General features: G+C 35.9%; 1 protein-coding gene across 7 annotated transcripts; it reads right to left on the bottom strand.

The window, feature by feature from the left end:
• Positions 1–11,177: 11,177 nt before the first annotated feature.
• Positions 11,178–18,862, bottom strand: LOC107889566 (serine/threonine-protein kinase CTR1). Of its 7 annotated transcripts, XM_041076667.1 has the most exons (18): positions 17,956–18,859; positions 17,188–17,489; positions 16,955–17,099; positions 16,693–16,796; positions 16,140–16,348; positions 15,889–15,984; positions 15,577–15,756; positions 15,416–15,456; positions 14,395–14,463; positions 14,185–14,285; positions 13,958–14,042; positions 13,761–13,859; positions 13,145–13,213; positions 12,912–13,043; positions 12,227–12,321; positions 11,939–12,137; positions 11,646–11,771; positions 11,178–11,540 (listed from the first exon to the last, which is right to left on the bottom strand). In XM_041076667.1, the coding sequence occupies exons 1-16, from the start codon at positions 18,559–18,561 to the stop codon at positions 12,062–12,064; spliced, it is 2,409 nt and encodes an 802-aa protein (XP_040932601.1). In that variant the 5' UTR covers positions 18,562–18,859; the 3' UTR covers positions 11,178–11,540; positions 11,646–11,771; positions 11,939–12,061. The 7 variants fall into 7 exon arrangements, with proteins under 7 accessions (XP_040932601.1, XP_040932599.1, XP_040932600.1 ...); XM_041076665.1 differs by having other exon boundaries at positions 15,577–15,984; positions 17,956–18,860; XM_041076666.1 differs by lacking the exon at positions 11,646–11,771.
• Positions 18,863–19,497: the final 635 nt, after the last annotated feature.

Raw genomic sequence — 19,497 nt, 5'->3', positions numbered from 1 at the left:
ATAGAATGTAGCCGAGAAGACTGTTGAAATAGGAAGATGTCATGTTTTCAACAATACAACGTTGACCCCCTCCACTAAGTTTGTGGTCATTTGACCATAACGAAAGCCCTCGTCAAAACTTTGAGCCCATTGCCACGGCTCCATAGTACCCAACCACTGTCGGAAAGATGTATTGGTTTGACCCTCCATGTCACTCTCAAGTCGAGTCATTCTTTGGCGAAAAATGTGTGGCTCTAGCTCGTACGCTGTATATGTATTAAGAAAAGATAAGTTACAGTATTGCCCTAAAAACTTATATTGAAAAGATAAGACAATCGTTTACCTATTTTCACAAATTGTCTTTTCCAGTCTGCATTTTTATAATCTCTAATGAAGTTATCTGCAATGTGACGGATGCAGTAAACAGATCTCCATGGTACACCGGAACGTCTAATAGCGACAATTAATCTCTTCCCTTTTATCAGAGATAATGCAAATATTATTGTTGCTAATAACATACCTCCGCAAGTTGGTAAGGAAGAATTCCCACGATTCCATATTCTCCTTATCTACAATGGCAAATGCTATCGGGAGCACGTTCCTATTGTCGTATTAAGCAACCGCAATAAGTAAGATCTGTGTATATTTTCCATATAGCCAGGTCCCATCCACTTGCACAAATGGCTTGCAGTGGGGAAATGCGCGCACACATGGATCAAACGTCCAGAACATCCGATAGAAAATTTATTTTCCCGACTGTAGTTAGTCATCCGGGCCGTAATAAGGTCGTGTCTGTAACTCAATGACGGTCCCCGGTACGTACTCCCGCATAGCGGCTATCCATCCTTGTAGCTCGTTATACGACGCATTGAAATCCCCATACAATTACTCCATTGCCATCTGTTTTGTTATCCATGCCTTTCGATATGACACTCGATACTGAAATCGTGCTTGTATTTCGGCAATCAGTACCGAAATTTTAATGGTCGGCATGTCCTTCACCATTGGCATGATACACGTACAGATAGTTTTAGAATCAAGTTTTCGATGATCTTCTGTCATACGTGTTGATGTGCATGTGTGAGGCCCAACAAATTTGCGTATCTCCCACATCTGAGAATTTTGAATAAATACAGCTCGTACTCGCCAATTGCAGCCTTCCCTTGACTTCCAACACTCCCCAATATATAATGTCAGTTTAGACACTACAACTTTGTAAACTACTGATATATTCATGCTATACCGCTTAATATCAAATACGCACTCTTCTTTACTTTCAAATCTCTGGCCGACGAATAACTCCTCAGGATCAGAATTTACAGCCAGTCGGTGAGCAGGAAGTATTTCGGGGTACTCTGGGAACTCGGCTACATGTGCCGCGTCGGGGTCTATGAGTGACATGTGTGGCCCAAAATTATTGTGAATCACAACACGTCGCATCTGGTTCCCGACCGAAGACGCGTTAATGAACGTCTTCATCATCAATATCTTCGGGGACATCATCCACATCGGGATCACTATCACTATCGACTTCTTGATAACAAAGATCACTACTATCATAACCATCATCACCAACCAAATCCATATCGGGTGTAACATTAAGATCGATATCGATCCCACGTATAGTCGATTCACTATCAACGTGCGATATTGAAGCCACCATGCACGGTTCTTGAGCTCTATGTTCTTCACCATATGTAGTGAGATTTTCATTTTCCTCCATACCGGCTAACTCAGTAAATAAGTGAATCAGTGCATTTTTGTCGCTCCCAAAACCCTAAACCCTAAACCCAATAAAAAGCAATCATTGTCTCCACGTCTTCGTCGTCTACAAGTTCCATTTCAGTGGATTTGATTGGATCTGTCGAAACTGGAAACTTGTAGAAAAGTTTCGAGATCCTTCTCCCACAACGTCTAACAATTTTTACGTTAATTCTTCCCTTCATATCATCCAACGAGACATTTCTATTAAATTTCATTGCTATTTGTTGCCGACATTCAAATATGCATCCAACGGTTATTGTCAAGATAATTCCATCGAAATAAACGCATACGAAAAACTGATTATCCATCTTCTATGCTCAATCTGTTAAAAAATAAACAAACTTTCTCAAAATAATTTCGAACACCAAATAAACTATTTAAATAAAAAATTTAATTACTCAATATGCAATTTTTTTCATTCATAAGCTCATAGTTTTTCAGTTCTCATTTTATACATAAACAACATATATCTTTACACTTAACCATTTAAATTCAGTTCTATGTTTTCTTCCATCTCCGACCCTATATCTTCATCTAGGAAATACTGTACAATCCAAGTTAGATATTCTTGATTCTCTTCATATTCATCTTCTACAATCCAATTTAGGAATTCCTCAGGATCTTCTTCCTTTTCAATTTTTATAACGGGTATTGAAATTAGAAATTCTCTTGGTAATTTCCTAACATCTAATTTATCCATCCATGGTATGTCAATCACATTTTGCTTCCCAGTCAACTTTCGTTAACCTATACTTTGTCTCGCTATTTTCCTTGCTCCATAAGAGATTATAAACTTTACGAAGCATATAACTAGATTCCAATAGGTTCGTGGTACCAATGTCTTCCAAAGTTGGTCTAAAACGATTTGATGTTCTCGTTCTATTAATGTCCCCCTAAGGGTTAAGTATTGAACTTTATTCTTCCTAATCATTTCATGACCTTTCCACAACACTTCTTGCATGTTTTTATTTACTGTCATAACGTGTTGAACAATGTCTTCTTCTGGTTTCATTCTGTAATCTTGCACTTCTCTCATTATCTTATCAACTTTCTTCCTTTGTGCTAAAGTTGTTATTTCATCAGGTAATACCAAATATGTTGCCATTTCTAACAATATCTATAACATGCCAAATAAATTTCATAAATATTATCTAATCAACCTAAAACGAGTTTTTTACCCTAATAATATAAAAAACAAAATAAAATACCAAAATAGGTTGTTTGAAAGATTAAGTGCCAAAAGTGCCAAAAATGGTACTTAATCTTTCAAACAACTTATTTCGCTATTTTATTTTATTTTTAAATAATAAGGGTAAAAAACCTACCTAAAACACATATAACAAAATAATACATTCTTTACATAACATAAATAGGTTTTTTAGGTTTTTTTTTACAATAATAATAACTAACAATAATTATGGTTTTTTACTAACAATAATAACAAGGAATTTTTACTAACAATGTTAATAACAAACAACAAAAAATAATAAAAATCAACAATAATAATAACAGCAAAAACACATTAACAATATAAAAATTCATTATTTAAAAAAAATTATACCTTCTTTTTTCTTTTCTTTCTTTTTTCCTTCTCGTTCTTTTTCTTCCTTCTCTTCTCCTTTCTTTCCCTTTATTTTCTTCTCCTTGCAGCTGATTCTTGCTCCCGGAGTTGCTGGCTCTGCTTAACTTTATAGTGCTTAGGTGCCGCCTGTGGGACCCACACAACTGGTGCCGCCTCTGGCACCAACATAACCCATTTTTTATTTTTTTTCGTTTTCAGTGTTTTTTTTCTTTTTCAGTTTTTTTACTGTTGTGGCCGTCACGTCAGGGTGGTGCCGCCCGTCAGCGTGGTGTGACCACCCTGACCATACCATTTTCGCAATTAGTTTTTTAGGTGTATTATTTTTGAATTTTTGAATTTTTTTTATACTTTTTTAGTAAAAAACCCATTTTCTAGATTTCATTTATGTTCCTAACCTTATGGGTTGAAAGAAAGATCGAAGAAGAGAGAAATAAATCCCCTCTGTTGTATTTTCTGAAACCAGCAGTCAGCAACTGTTTAATTTTAAAAGGGAGACAATGATATTTCATCAAAACAATCTCCAGGCTATTTTACCAAATTAGCCTAAAATAATAGAATATTATCGAGATTTAAAAATATTTACAGAAATAGCTTGAAAGGAACAGTGCATAATGATACTGTTGCGCGGAAGCGTGTGAAAGAGTAAAAATATTGTACTGAAAAATCACACTAAGTTCAATTCCCAGGAAAGAGAGGTAGATCACGAAGATCACTTAAATACCAAGTCTTTCCTAGCCAGAATATCCCTCTATCGTGATTTAATAGCACAATAAATCACTACAATCACATTCACAAAATATGCAAAATAAATAATAAAAAACACCAAAATTTTAACGAGGTTCAGCAAATTTTACCTACGTCCTCGGGCACTACCAAATATATTTCACTCCAAAAATTACAAGTGAAATTTACAAATAGTGAGAGAGAATAATGCCTTAAGTAGAGAATGGCAATTATGGGATGAAGAAAGTAAGAAATGGTTAGGCCTATTTATAGTTGAGGTTTAAGGATCAACTTGCAATGTCCCTAGACAATTAGGGACCAAAATTGCAATTATCCCATACTAACTTTTAACCCAACTAGCCAACCAATCTTACATTCTACTTTCGGTGCCCACCCTTTTTGACTTTTCAAATAATGGGTGGGTTCCAATAATCTCCACCTTGAAGATTTGATTAGGATAATCTTATCTTCACACAATTCTTTCTGCCTTTGACAACAATACTTGATAGTGCCTTCTTCAACTGTTAAACTTGCATGATATTAATCAAGTTCAAACAATGTTTAAACTTGGTTACTGTTACCACCTTGGTCATCATATCTGCGGGATTATCTACAGTCTTGATCTTCTGAAGACAAATTTTCCCCTCATCAATAATTTTCCGCACAAAGTGGAAACGTACGTCAATATGCTTTGTATGTGCATGATAAACTTGATTCTTTGCTAAATGAATAACACTTTGACTATCACAATACACGTTAATATGCTCCTGGACCAATCCCAAGGTTTTAGTCATACCTTGTAACCAAATAGCCTTCTTTACAGCCTCTGTTACAGCCATGTACTCGGCTTCTGTGGTTGACAATGCAACTGTAGAATCAACAGCATAATCAGAATCAACGTACCCAATAACACCTTTACCAAGTGTATTATCCTGCTTGAACAGTAATCCAACATCCACGGTCTTCTGAATATACCGTAGAATCCATTTCACAGCTTGCCAATGTCTTTTTCCAAGATTATGCATATACCTGCTCACTATACTAACTGCCTGTGAAATGTCGGGTCTTGTACACACCATTGCATACATCAAGCTACCCACTGCATTAGAATACGGAACTTGCAACATGTATTCTTGTTCTGTATTCGTCGAAGGAGATAGTTGTGCAGAAAGCTTAAAATGAGAAGCCAACGGGGTACTTACAGGTTTTGTCTGTTCGTTCATGCCAAACTGTCGTAGTACCTTTTTCAAATACTGCTTCTGAGACAAGCTAACTCTATCATGAGCTCTATCTCTCCATATTTCCATGCCGAGAATCTTTTTAACTTCTCCTAGATCTTTCATTTTAAATTTAAGATTGAGTTGAATCTTCAATCTTTCAATCTCAATTTTGCTCTTAGATGCTATTAGCATATCATCAACATATAAGAGCAAGTATATGAAAGTTCCTTCTTGTAGCTTCTGAAAATACACGCAATGATCAAATTTACTTCTTGTGTACCTTTGCCCTTTCATGAACTGATCAAATCGCTTGTACCACTGCCTCGGAGATTGCTTCAATCCATAAAGCGACTTTGTCAGTTTGCAAACCCAATTTTCTTTTCCAGCAACATTAAATCCATCTGGCTGAGTCATATAGATTTCCTCTTCCAAATTATCGTGTAAAAACGCAGTCTTCACATCAAGTTGAACTAGTTCGAGATCATATTGCGCAACCAAAGCTAGCAAAATCCGTATAGATGAATGATTCACAACTGGAGAAAACACTTCATTATAGTCTATTCCTTCTTTCTGAGCGTAACCCTTTGCTACCAATCTAGCCTTGTATCGAATTTCATTTTTACCAAGAAATCCTTCCTTCTTTGCATATACCCATTTGCATCCAATTGCCTTCTTTCCCTTGGGTAGTGTCACCAACTCTCAGGTCCTATTTTTATGAAGAGACTGCATTTCTTCATTCATTGCTTGCTTCCACTTTACACCATCAGGGTTACTTATTGCTTCTATGTAAGTAGAAGGAATATCATCATCTGCAATTGGAAGTGCATAGGCCACTCTATCATCAAAGCGAGCAGGCTTACGAATCTCTCTTCTTGGCCTCCTATATGCAATTGAATATTGTTGCTGTAGAGGTTTTTGGGTAGGAACCTTTTCATCATTTGTCCCTTCAATATTAGCTGGATCATCGTTAACCTTTTCAAGCTCCACCTGCTGCAAAGTACTACTGGGTTTTGTCATCCTTTTGTGAATCCTTGTACTTTAACATGGTTGATTCATCAAAAGTCACATCTCTACTGAAAACAATCTTCCTTATATCAGGACACCAGAGACGATATCCTTTTACTCTATCAGTTATACCCAAGAATAATGTTTTCTTTGCTCTTGGGTCTAACTTAGATTCTTTTACATGATAATATGCAGTGGAACCAAATACATGTAAAGAATCATAATCAGTAGCAGATTTACCAGTCCACATCTCCATAGGAGTTTTTCCATTTATTGCAGCTGATGGCAAACGGTTAATTAGATGGCACGCATATGTAACTGCCTCAGCCCAAAATTTCTTGCCCAATCCAGCATTGGACAACATACATCGAACTTTCTCCAGTATAGTTCGATTTATGCGTTCTGCCACCCCATTCTGCTGTGGTGTATCCCGAACAGTGAAGTGTCGCACAATGCCCTTATCTTGACATACTTGTAGAAATTGATCATTTTTGTACTCAGTGCTATTATCTGATCGAAGTCGTTTGACCTTTCGACCAGTCTGAGTCTCCACCATCTATTTCCATTTCAGAAATGCATCCAAAACTTAACTTTTTCTTTTCATTAGATACACCTATACTTTTCTTGAATAATCATCAACAAAAGTAACAAAATAGTGCATACCTCCCAAAGAAGCCACTTTGGTAGGTCCCCACACATCACTGTGAACGTAGTCCAGAATTCCTTTCGTATTGTGAATTGCTGGACCAAATTTTACCCTCGTCTGCTTGCCCAGAACACAATGTTCACAGAATTCCAATTTGCAAGAATTTGCATCTTTCAACAAGCCTTGCTTCGCCAAAGTCTGCAAAGCTTTTTCACCAGCATGTCCCAATCGCATATGCCATAATCTGGTAGCCTCTGAATCTACATCTTTTGTAGAAACTGTTGATGTTGATCCAATAACTGTACTTCTATTTAAAAAGTACAAGTTATTTCTTCTTGTGCCTTTTATCACCGTCAATTGTCCAGCTACTACTTTTAGTAATCCATCTCTCAAAGTGATTGTGAGCCCTTTAGATTCTAGGGCCCCTAATGAGATGAAATTTTTCTTCAGGCTAGGTACGTAGCGAACATCTGTCAAGACTTGGATTGAGTCGTCGTGATTCTTCAATTGGACTGTACCCACTCCATTATCTTACAAGCACTATCATTGCCCATAAGAACAATTCCACCTTCTAGCTCTTTAAGACTAGAAAACCAGTCCTTATTAGGACACATATGGTAAGTTCATCCTGAATCCAAAATCTACTCATCCGTTTGACATGCCATTGCCATGCCAACCAAGCTAAAGTCTGACTCCTCATCATGCTCCGCTACACATTCATTAGAAATAGCCTTGCCCTTTTGTAGCTTAGAACAATTCTTTTTCCAATGCCCTTTTTCACGGCAAAAGGCACATTCATCTTTGGCAGGTCTCCCTTTGGACTTTCCTCTTCTACCAGATTTGCTGCTGTGTGAACGACCTCTTACTGTTAAGACTTCTGCAGTTGTATCTCTGTGATCTCTTTTATCTTTCTTTCGAGTCTCAGATCTATACAACGCACTACAAACTGCATCAAATGTGATCGTGTCCTTCCCATGAAGTAATATGGTGGTAAGATGATCACATTCATCAGGAAGGGAATTCAACAACAATAATGCCTTGTCTTCATCTTCAAATTTCTCATCCAAATTTAGCAAGTCTGCTAAAATTTTATTGAATAAGTTCACATAGTCATTCATCGACATACCGGGTGCATACGTGAATCGATAAAGTTTTTTTTCATATAAAGCCTATTTTCAAGACTTTTCGTTAGAAACTTTTCTTCCAGTATATCCTATAACTTCTTCGCTGATGTCTCCCTCATGACAGAGTACTTCTGCTCTTTGGCCAAACATAGGCGGATTGTACCACACGCCTTTCTATTGATCTTGGCCCACTCCTTGTCATCCATATTGTCAGGTTTTTCTTCAAGGGCTATATCTAGCTCTTGCTGACATAAGACATCCAGGATCCCACATTGCCACATACCAAAATTATTGGTACCGATAAATTTCTCTACTTCAAATTTTGTATTTGTCACAGTAGTCATTGCTGATGACGATGCTGCTGCCATTTTTCTCCTCAATCCCAACTATTGTATACGTGAACAGTACTGTATACGTAAATAGTACTGTATACGTGAATAGTGTCATATACGTGAATAGTGCTGTAAATGGTCGTATTCCCCAAGTACGAATCTGGCTCTGATACCAATTGTTGCGCGGAAGCGTGTGAAAGAGTAAAAATATTGTACTGAAAAATCACACTAAGTTCAATTCCCAGAAAAGAGAGGTAGATCACGAAGATCACTTAAATACCAAGTCTTTCCTAGCCAAAATATCCCTCTATCGTAATTTAATAGCACAATAAATCACTATAATCACATTCACAAAATATGCAAAATAAATAATAAAGAACACCAAAATTTTAACGAGGTTCAGCAAATTTTACCTACGTCCTCGGGCACTACCAAATATATTTCACTCCAAAAATTACAAGTGAAATTTACAAATAGTGAGAGAGAATAATGCCTTAAGTAGAGAATGACAATTATGGGATGAAGAAAGTAAGAAATGGTTAGGCCTATTTATAGTTGAGGTTCAAGGATCAACTTACAATGTCCCTATACAATTAGTGACCAAAATTGCAATTATCACATGCTAACTTTTAACCCAACTTGCCAACCAATCTTACTTTCTACTTTCGGTGCCCATCCTTTTTGACTTTTCAAACAATGGGTGGGTTCCAATAGATACGGACATTCATGTTAAAAATTTTCCAATAATTATCTGATGATGATTAGAATAAAGATTTAAAAAATATTTTTTGTACCAACAATATAATGGTCAACACCCATATGTGTTTTTTTCACTCATATTTTATACAATACATATAATATTGGATATAAAAAATTATTATTTTTGGTTACCATGTAACATATGGTCGAAACTCATTTTCAATTTTTTTTATAGGCACAGTAGTGGCTGACACTCATCTTCAAAAGTTTGGATAAAAAACAATGCATCATGAATAAATAAAGGGAAAAGAAAACCATATAGTATTTTCACAAGTACAACAGAAGCTTCTCTTTGAACGTAAGCAATTATTTCTGACATCTTACGGTGCCATGCCAATTAATAGCTTACCATATGTGCTTATTTTAGAAGTACAATAACAGAAATTCCATCTTATCTGGAAAACCAAGGAAACAATTTGAAACAAGAGATTGAATGAGATCAAGGCACAATCTTGTAACTTGTAAGCCTTCATCTTATCAATCCAAGTAACAAATGAATTCTAGAACTTTCTTAACCCCAAAAACCCATGCTCCTTGCTCTTATTCATATTGAGCAGCGGTGGCTGCAGCAGAGCCGAAAATATCACGTCCACAAACCACCAATTTCCCACTTCCTGCGAACTCGTCTTACGCAATTTGTTCTCCTTCACTATTACTTCCGAAACTATTTCCTTTCCTTTCATGATCTACTCCAACCCCCGGTTCTCCCCTTCCACGAACCCAAATTCTTCTATCCCAAATTGCTCTACCAAAACAGTCCACAAATGCTTCCACTGGAAAACATCCTCATTAGTCACATTAAAGGCTTCGTTTCTGGCGAACAGATCCGCCGCCGCCCATTTATGTTGCTTAGCAAGCAAATTCGCATCCGAAGCTTCAAAGTAACAGTTCCAAAATTTTGAAAATGGGTGCTGGTCACTAGTGCCGGCACAAAAACAAAAATAAAAATTTGAAAATGAGTGTAGGCCATCTGCTACACAGCACCTAAAAAAAAATTTTATTTACCCAATATTACATGTATTTTACAAAATACGAGTAAAAAAATTGCCAACCATTGCATTGTCGGCACCAAAAATATATTTTTTTTAATCTTTGTTCCAGTCACCGGGTAATTATTGAGAAATTTTAATATGAATGTCGGCTGTAAGGTGCCGACTCCCGTGGTTATTCCTTTTAAGTCATTTCCATAAATATTTTTGAACCTCAATATTTAATTGATGTAAATTAGTTTAGTAAAATAGCCCCATTTGGTCTAAAATCCTTTAACATCCTTTCATAAGAGCATTTGATAAGTAATAAATCAGCCAAATCATAAACGTATAATATTTCATATTAATTGCATAAGAAAAAATAAACGTGTATATTATTAATACCACATCAATTAAATTAGTCATATTTATATCATTACTTTTATACTTATTAGAACATATACTGCATGTGTCGTTTCTTTCTAAAACACGTTAAAAATTTACAACGTCTGCTAACGGCGGGTCAACTCCGAATAACCCGACAGCAACCAGCTAAGATAGACATCCCTAATAAAAGGCTAACATATGCTGTTAGTATCGTACCTATACTTGTATAGTATAGAACTTGAGATTTAGCCATGCGCTTTAAAATTAAAATTTTAATCCTCTTACTTTTTTTTCAATTTAAAAATCCCAATATAATTATTATCATTATTAGTTTTTGTTAAAATTTATCAATTTATTATACTTATATACCATATTATATGAAAACATCCTAATTAAAATTTTAAGTTGGCTAAATTTGACAAAAAAAAAACACTTGATATTTTAATAAATAGACTCTGATTTTCAAATAGAAAATGTTAATTTTTAAAATTTTAAGCACAAAAACCGAATCTCAAATTTTGTACCAATAGCATATTTTAACCTTAATAAAATCAGATGAAATAGAATTAATTATCTAGAAAAAAATCAAATGAAATAGCACCAAAAGTAGGCACTTAATTTTTGGAAGAGGAGTATAATTTCTTTTAAATATTTCACTATCTACGTTCTTAAGAAAAAAAACTGAACATTGATACATAATTTCTCTTAAAATGTTTCATGATTTGACTCGTCTCTATGCATTTTGTTTTTTATTTACAAAAAGGTTGCTTAGACCTAAAATATGGAATTGCCGTTTCTAAACTCGAACCCCACACCAATACCCGAAATCAACTGCTTCACAGTGAACTAATTTCAGTTGAAATCATTACATATAGAACTAAACCCTGCAAGGCAATATAATATGATACAACTTTTCACGTAATTGCATGTGAAATTTTACTTAATCGAAAACAAATGATCTTGGGCAAGAGGAAGGGGAGCCTTTAATCCATGCCAAAAATCACAGAGAGACCCAATTGTCTATTAGAACAGACATGTACAACCACTATTTCTGCAATGAATCGAAAGAAGGCGTGTATCAATATAGTAAATGATGCACTTCTGCACTTCAAATGATGGCACTCTCATAAATAATGCAAGGAAAAAAAATGCATACGCATCAGCACAGATTGTGCACGCATGGATCTATGCACAGATTGATGAGCACCATGAACATGACAAGGAAATTTCACCCAGTCATAAAACACCACCCTCAGTCCACAAGCCGACAGATCCCAAAAATCTTAAGAGGAAGAGGTGAAAGAAAAATACTTAAAAAGGAAATTAGCAATTATCAAGCTTTCCTCTTCTCAAGGAGAAGCCAACCTTGATCCCACTATCAAAAAAGTATCCTAATGGGCTTATTCCATGTTCTTAATTTTAGAAGCTGAAGAATGTCTAAGAGCATACCTGAGATTAGTTAACAGCGTGTAGTGTTGAAGGCATTATGTCAAAAAGAATGATGTATTATGTGCAAGAAGACTTTGCAGGAGTTCCTGCCATGCAGGTAAGTAATGGCATGCCAGGATCTGGTCAAGGAGTGGACGGTTTAATCAATGGTTTCAACCGATCCATGATATTGGAAAATGAAGGACGCTTCCAAGGCTCACTGCACAATGAAAATGAAAAAATATGGATAACTTAAACGGGAAAATTTGCTAAGCAAGCTCCACTTCAGAAAAGAATCTTATGACTTACTTTGCCCAGCAATCCTCAATTATCGCAGCCACTTGAGGATTCAAATCATGTGGAATTTCAAGCCTTTGGCCCTTGAAACCAACAGCTGCTACAACCTATGAGACAGTTTATATTCAGCTAAGACTGTTACCAGAAGATATCCTTGCATGAAAACTGTGCAAAAATAGTTGAGTAGCCGAAAACTGAATTTCAAATGTATTAATTTTAGTAAAAAAAAAAAAAGAATCGATACATCAATAGTTAGTGGTCACTGAGGGGTATGCCTATTTCATTGCAAGCTGCTAAAAAGTGTGTGCCTATTTGCAAGGAATTTCACACTTTTTTCAGAGGCACAATAATTGAGGTCCCCGTTTACAAACAATGTGTTGAATAGACAAATTTGAACCTTATCTCAATATAAGAGTCTGCATTCAACAAAAAAGATATCCAGCGAGTTCATTTTTTAATGAGATTCAAGCATATGATTTATGTCTATTGTACAACACATTGCTCAAGGTGCTTATAAAATTGGTTAGTTCTACGCCAAGAAAATTCCACTTGCAATGTTATTATTGTTTCAACCAACAGACTGCTGTCTTTAATGAAAACCGTCAATTTCTTTTACAAACATTTCAAGATAGTGTTTAGATCACCAAAAAAAGAATGTAGATAGTTGTGGGGTCAAGATCTAAAATGATAAACAAACCTGTGGAGGATTTAAGTTGCCCCATGGTTGTTGCAAAGTAGCAAGCTCCCATAAGATTACACCAAAACTATATATATCAGACTTCTCATTTGACGGTTCATCACGAAGAACTTCCGGAGCCATCCACTCAGGCTAATAAAAAATATATATTTATTACTATCTGCAACACAGAATGAGCTATGGTAATTCAAATAGAAATACCAAGGACACTGTTAAGAACTAGTGTAACTTACAGTTCCAGCGGCAGACTTGGATGAGAGAAATGTGTTTGCCTTCAAACGAGAAAGCCCAAAATCACAAACCTGAAGGTACAGACCAAGCAATGTGAGGAAGATTTATGTGAAGTAACTAGAGAAAAGTACAAGGATTCTGAAACTACTTCACTACAAGTTACAGCAACACAAATAAATTAGCAAACCATGAAAAAGACACTGAATAGACATGAAGTTGAACAGAACATGGCTTAAGACCATTACTTTTGTAATATCAAATGAAAGAAAGGCATGCAAATCAACAAAAATTTTGCCAGAAATTAGGATTAAAAAGGCACAGCATATAACCCAAAAAAAAAAAAAAACAGCATGGTAAAATAAATGGAAATGGCTCAAACCATACCCGAGGCAGGATGCGTTAACCTTTATCAACAGTCAACTTATGTGCATTTAACATATGTAGCAATATTTACATTCCACTTATCAGTTATAAAAAAAAAATATGTCAATGACTTAGCATTTATTCCATTGCAAAAATAAGTAAACAGGATCGGCAGAATATTTATGCTTACATCACAGTATCATTATGTGTAAAACATTACTCTTCGAGACACAAAAGCAACATCTTGGGTCTTACCTTCACTGTATATTTTTTATCAACTAGAAGATTTGGAGATTTTAAATCTCTATGAACAATAGGAGGACTGCGTCTATGAAGATAATTCATTCCATTTGCCTGTGCATAAAAAAGGACGGTGACTTAGACCAAAGCTGAACAATGGACAAAAAGGATGATAGTATATTAAGTTGATAGTAAACCCTTTGAATACCCACCACATCATAGGCCATGCTCAACCAACGCCTCTCATCCAACATCTCTCTCACACCAGGCTTATGCAAAAGCCTATACAAGCTACCTCTGCAAGAATCAAGGTTTTAGTCCACTTCACAGTTTGAACATCTAAAATGAGTATAGTGACATGAAGTTTTCCTTTTCCATTTCTTCTTTCAAATGGAAGAGTACAAATGAAGGGATACTTCCAAAAGAAAAAATAACAAACCTTGATAAGTATTCTGTCACTATAGACAAGTTTGGGGGCTGTGTGACTGCTCCCATAAAAAGAACAATATTTGGATGCCGTAGACATTTCATTATTGCAACCTAACAAACAATTCAGGCGAAACTACATATCATAACAAAAACATGAAGGTAATTAATGTTTCCTTTATCTTAGGAACAAAGTCTATTAAAAATGTCACTCAACTCATACCTCCCTCAAGAATTCTTTGAAACGTTGAGCATTCAAGTCTTGTTCCAAGAGAATTTTCACAGCAACATCCTGTGATTAAAACTAACGTTTCTTTAGATGAAAAGGAATTATCAAGAACAACAAATCCATATTTTGATCATATGGTTTGTCTCTATTGAAATTTCATCTAAATGAGGACTATGTCAAATTAGTTTAAAAGAAATTCATCAAAAAATTACTGAGGAACTCCACTTCAAAAGCTTTGAATACTTTAAAAGTCAAATCATTACCAAAGATGGACCAAACTTCAAATGAAAATAGGCTAAAGAATAAAAAGTTCACTCTTTAATGAATGCCACAAAGAAGGTCACCTGCAGATGTCTACCATTTGTATTCTTAGTTAGTTGTTTGCTAAGAAGCTTTGGAGTTGACCTAATATTTATCCTGTACTTCGATAATGTGGAAACTAGACGAAATGCAGGTTAAGAAACATTTACAAAATTAACAGTATCTAGATTAATAGTTTGGATTTGAGAATTGAGTTTTGATGGTAATTGATGTGAGCTCAAATGAAAAATCACAGGAAATGGTTTCTAAACTTCAAGCAGGTCTCATATTCGAATCTTAAGAATTATAGTGCAGAAATATTCAAAGAGAAGACACAAGATAACCTAGACTTTGCACCTAAAGTTGATTGCATCATATACGACACTAGAAAATCCAAAAAATCCTTAAACACCCATTACTCCTACAATCAAAAGACAGATAAAAATAAGTTCTGCAACTTCACAGATCCATAATACACATTAATGAATCCACCTCCATTTGTCAAAGATATATTAACAATTACTGACATTTTCTTCAACCCTAAGGAACAGCACAAACAAAAAAAGCACAAAAATCTTGATAAGGCGGCCAGCATTTTCAGATGCAAGAAAGGCAGGTGTTTGCAATGAAGAATATGGAACAACAGATTTAAAAAAATTACGCAACATTTAACTTTATCCTTTGACAATAACAAAATAGACTAAAGGATTCTTACCGAGCCATTCCATTCAGCACGATGAACAGTTCCAAAAGAACCTGAAAACGACAACATAGGAAACTAAGTACACTAGTATAACCATAACTGCATGTATGAGCAAGGAACATGATCTCCTATTCTGTAAAAGTAAAGTTCTTCAGAAAGGGGACAGAAAATACCAGCACCAATTCTCTCTTTTAAAATAAGATCACTCCATGGAATGTCCAAATCATCAACTTCAAGGGCAACTTCTTTTCTTGGTTTGTGGGGAACAAGCTGACTGCCCTTGGCAAACCTTGAATCCTTAGTAGCATCCCGCAACACATCGGAGAAAACTAAAACTGGGTCATCTCTAGGCCCTGTCGGTGAAATGTGCTTTGAAGGATCATTATTAATATTCATTGAGTGTGAATACTGGGAACCTCTATAATAAGCAGTTGGCTGAGCAATATTAGGAGGTAAAGGTAACTGCGAAATATCATCCATATTACTTGAGATCTGCACCAGATTATTTCTCTCAGTGCCAGTCTTGTCAAGTTTCTTGGGGTTGAGAGAGAATCCAGGATTTTCATCATCTCTAGTAGTACCTGAAATTAAAATGAACCATAGCTCAGTTTCACACCAGATAAATATAGAATCACAAGTTTAGGCATGTGGACTCTAACTTGTGACTGCTAGAGTCACTTTTTTAGTGAAGGGCCTGGAATAAAGCTCTTTATACAGAAAGTAACTGAAAAATCACCTGCTGGAGCACCATCAAATACAAGATTAAGTGATTCGCAGTCCAAAAAATACTGTTTGGCCAATGACCTGAAATCAATGGCAGGTGCAGCTGGTTTTGGATGTGGAAATCGCAATGGGGAAAAAATTGAGATGGAAGATGGACCATTGAGCAAGGAACCAGGCTCACATAAGTAGCCTGGGTTCTCAATTAAGTCCACAAAATACTCCCTGAAATCACAGACTTGCTTCATGAGATTTCTCTTGCATACAGTAGTTATCTCACCAGGATAAACAAGACATTAACTTTTTCACAGATCATAGCCCAGAACAGGAAGAAAGAACCGCAATAAGCAAATGCACTGCCACCATTTAACTGAAGTAACAGTTGGAATTAGGCACCTCATTTTAAAAGAGTTTATGCAGTTTCCACAAAGCAAACAACTTAGTCAATTAAAAAAACAGGGCTTATACTGTCAGCAAATTATTGCCATTAGAAAACAAAATTGCACTGAAATAAAGTTAAGCAAAAATAACTAAAACAAACCAAAACATGACAGTGCTGATATAGACACCTGTCGAGCCCAAAGCGAACAAGGCAGGAAGAAGCATCATCTCTCCTACAATGTTTGCAGCCCTTTGCAATTCGACATGGTAGGTCAATCATGTCAGCTAGTACCTGCATAAATTTGAACCAAGAATAAATCCTCTGCTTCAAAGGAAAACCACTCCAACTGAGATGTCGTGAAGACGTTAAAAAAATCATATAATTAAAGCAAACAATACTCGTTACAATCTCACACAAAATAAAAACACCATAAATGATTAAATCCTTACTTTGAATAGTAAAGCTCGATGTCTACAAAGGCCAAGGGATAGGCTACCAATAGGAACCACAACTGAACCTAAACAATCTTTTAAATTATCACTGCACTCCCTCCAATAGAAAAAGAAGTCATCCTCTCCAGTAGTAGACGAACCACTTGAATCACAATATAACAATGTCAGAGAAATTCAACAAAGATGCAAGAATGATGAGCATTTGTTCATTTATGTCGTAGATAACTTACCCCATGCGACTACAGACAAGCATTGCTAGCTGATCAACAACTTCTTTAGTGGTTATGCAGATACAAGAAATATTGTGGACTCTATTTTGCAGATCCTTTAAGCCTGGATCACTTCTTCTGTCAACTGATATCACTTCTAGTGGTAAATCCACCGTAGGATCAATAGATCTTAGAGATTCAATTAGCGGAATTCTACCATGTTCATGTAGATCAGTGCACACTTTCCAGACATATGGATGCACTCCATGAATCAAATAGAACCCATCAGGAACTTTGTCAAAGTATGATAGGCAGCCATTCACCTGATGCACATAATATTGAAAAGGAAATCTTGAATTCCAAACTTTTATCAACCAAATCCCGAAACTTAACTAACTTCAAAATCTAAGCATGTGTATTTTAGATGCTGTGTAGCTAATATAGTCCCACTTTACCCACATTAACAATACATAACATAGGTATAAATGCATTCACCAAACATCAGAACAACCGAAAAGTACTGTCAGCATCAACCTTACTTTTTACATCCTATCATCTGCATGGGTTCATAATAAGAGGAAAGAAATCACATACATAGTATGATATATTTTGCAAAATCACAGTATATCTTCAAAATCATCTAAAAACTAAATCCATTCACTGAGAGAACTATTTTATTCACCTAGGCATCTTTCTTCGAGCTACTAGCCTTAGTGAGCCGCTGAGCGTCAAATCCATTTCAAGAAATTCATAAGAGTTACGAACAAGGAAATTTACACGAAAACGTACCCAGAACCGATGAGAAACTGTCTCAGCAGAGCCTGAGCTACCTGCCCGAATTGCGGAATCATCCGGAACTGGATCTAAAAAATTCGGATCATCAGCACAGGTAGCTTCCGAGGAAAGCCTCAAAGCCAACGCCAACTGCAACTGATAACTCTCCTCCGTTTGCTGCGCCCAGCTTTTCCCCGATGAACCGCCAACTTTCGCTCTCATATCCACATGCCTAAAGCACTCATCATAACCGTACATGAATGCACTGATCTCGTTCACAGCTGTCGTAGAAATGGTCGGCGCATAATAATCTCCCGATAACGAGCTCTCGCCGAAGCTGCTCCCGCTCGATTGACGTTGCGTCACAATCGACGAAGCATAAGTATTCCCAACTCCTCCGCCACCGCCGCCGCCAATTCGACTCGTTTGCTGCTGGTTCTGGCTCTGATTCTGATCCCAATCGATTAAACCCGGTTTCACTTTGCTATTCTTATTACTTGAGACCTCGCTCGAAAGCGAGTCGTAATATGGCGGTGGAGCTCCTGATATGGACACGGAGTACTGGTCGTCTGGATACTGGGTAAGGGGAGAGTAGTAGGATCTTCGACCGGGCATTTCCATTGATAATCACTAAAGCAATCGATGATCACAAAACCCTAGAAGCCCTACGAATCGCCATTGTTGAATATTTCAGGCTTTTTAGCTTTGCTATCTCTCTAATTTTTCTTTTTTCTTTCCTTTTTTTGGTAGACCTCAGTGAGTTAATTTTTTTCTCTCTTTCTAGAATTCGATTGTCCGAAAGAGAAAGAAACAGAAAACGATACCAGTTTTATCGGTTGGCGTAATCGTAATATTCTCATCGTTTCTTTCTTTTTCCTTTCAGGAAAAGTCTGAAAAGTGGGATTTATGGTCAAACGTTCATTGGATGATTTTCATTTACTCTTTTTCCTTTTCTAATTTTCCAAATATAAAAGATAAAATATTATATTTTCCTGTTTCGGTTTGTTTGGCTGGCTCGATTGCTACTGCCTGCTCCAACATTCCTTATTCCGAAAAGGAATTGGATAACTTAACTAATTAGCACGTGAGTTCACGCACCTGTGCCCCAGTGAACTGGCTTTTATTTCTCTTTAATTCAGAATTTAATTTTTTATTATTTTAAGAATTTAATTTCTATAATTTTTTATTAATCTATGATTCTTAACCTCACTTTAAATCTTTTTGTCAATTTTATTAACAATATTTAATTGATAAGTAAATAAGAAATAAGTGGGAATTAATTTGAGATCACCCTAGTGTTATGGGTCAAAACAATCATGTTAACACCTCTTTATAGAAATCAATTTAATTTCAATAATCTATACAAATTTTCTCTTTATTTTGAGTTGGGGAATAATAGTTTTAACACGACTCATTTATTTATCTGTGAATCTATATTTATTTATATATTTTGCTTTTAACTTAAAATTTTTTATCTTCTCTTTATGTCTTATTATGTGCCCCGTTAATCTTTTTTGACACATATATTAAACTATTTTTTAACCACCATTTATTTTC

Source organism: Gossypium hirsutum, chromosome A09 (genome assembly GCF_007990345.1).
Source record: "Gossypium hirsutum isolate 1008001.06 chromosome A09, Gossypium_hirsutum_v2.1, whole genome shotgun sequence".
Taxonomy (NCBI): domain Eukaryota; kingdom Viridiplantae; phylum Streptophyta; class Magnoliopsida; order Malvales; family Malvaceae; genus Gossypium; species Gossypium hirsutum.
The sequence above is the reverse complement of the archived record's forward strand: the minus strand, read 5'-3'. Positions and strand labels throughout refer to the sequence as shown.

What these genes read in the sequence shown, in the direction of transcription:
- LOC107889566 (XM_041076664.1), bottom strand. Translation starts at nt 18,561, where the DNA reads ATGGAAATGCCCGGTCGAAGATCCTACTACTCTCCCCTTACCCAGTAT. An exon ending in CTTGTCTGTAGTCGCATGGG is followed by an intron (nt 17,100 to 17,187) that starts GTAAGTTATCTA and finishes TTGTGATTCAAG; the next exon opens with TGGTTCGTCTACTACTGGAG. An exon ending in TGAGCATGGCCTATGATGTG is followed by an intron (nt 13,860 to 13,957) that starts GTGGGTATTCAA and finishes TTTTATGCACAG; the next exon opens with GCAAATGGAATGAATTATCT.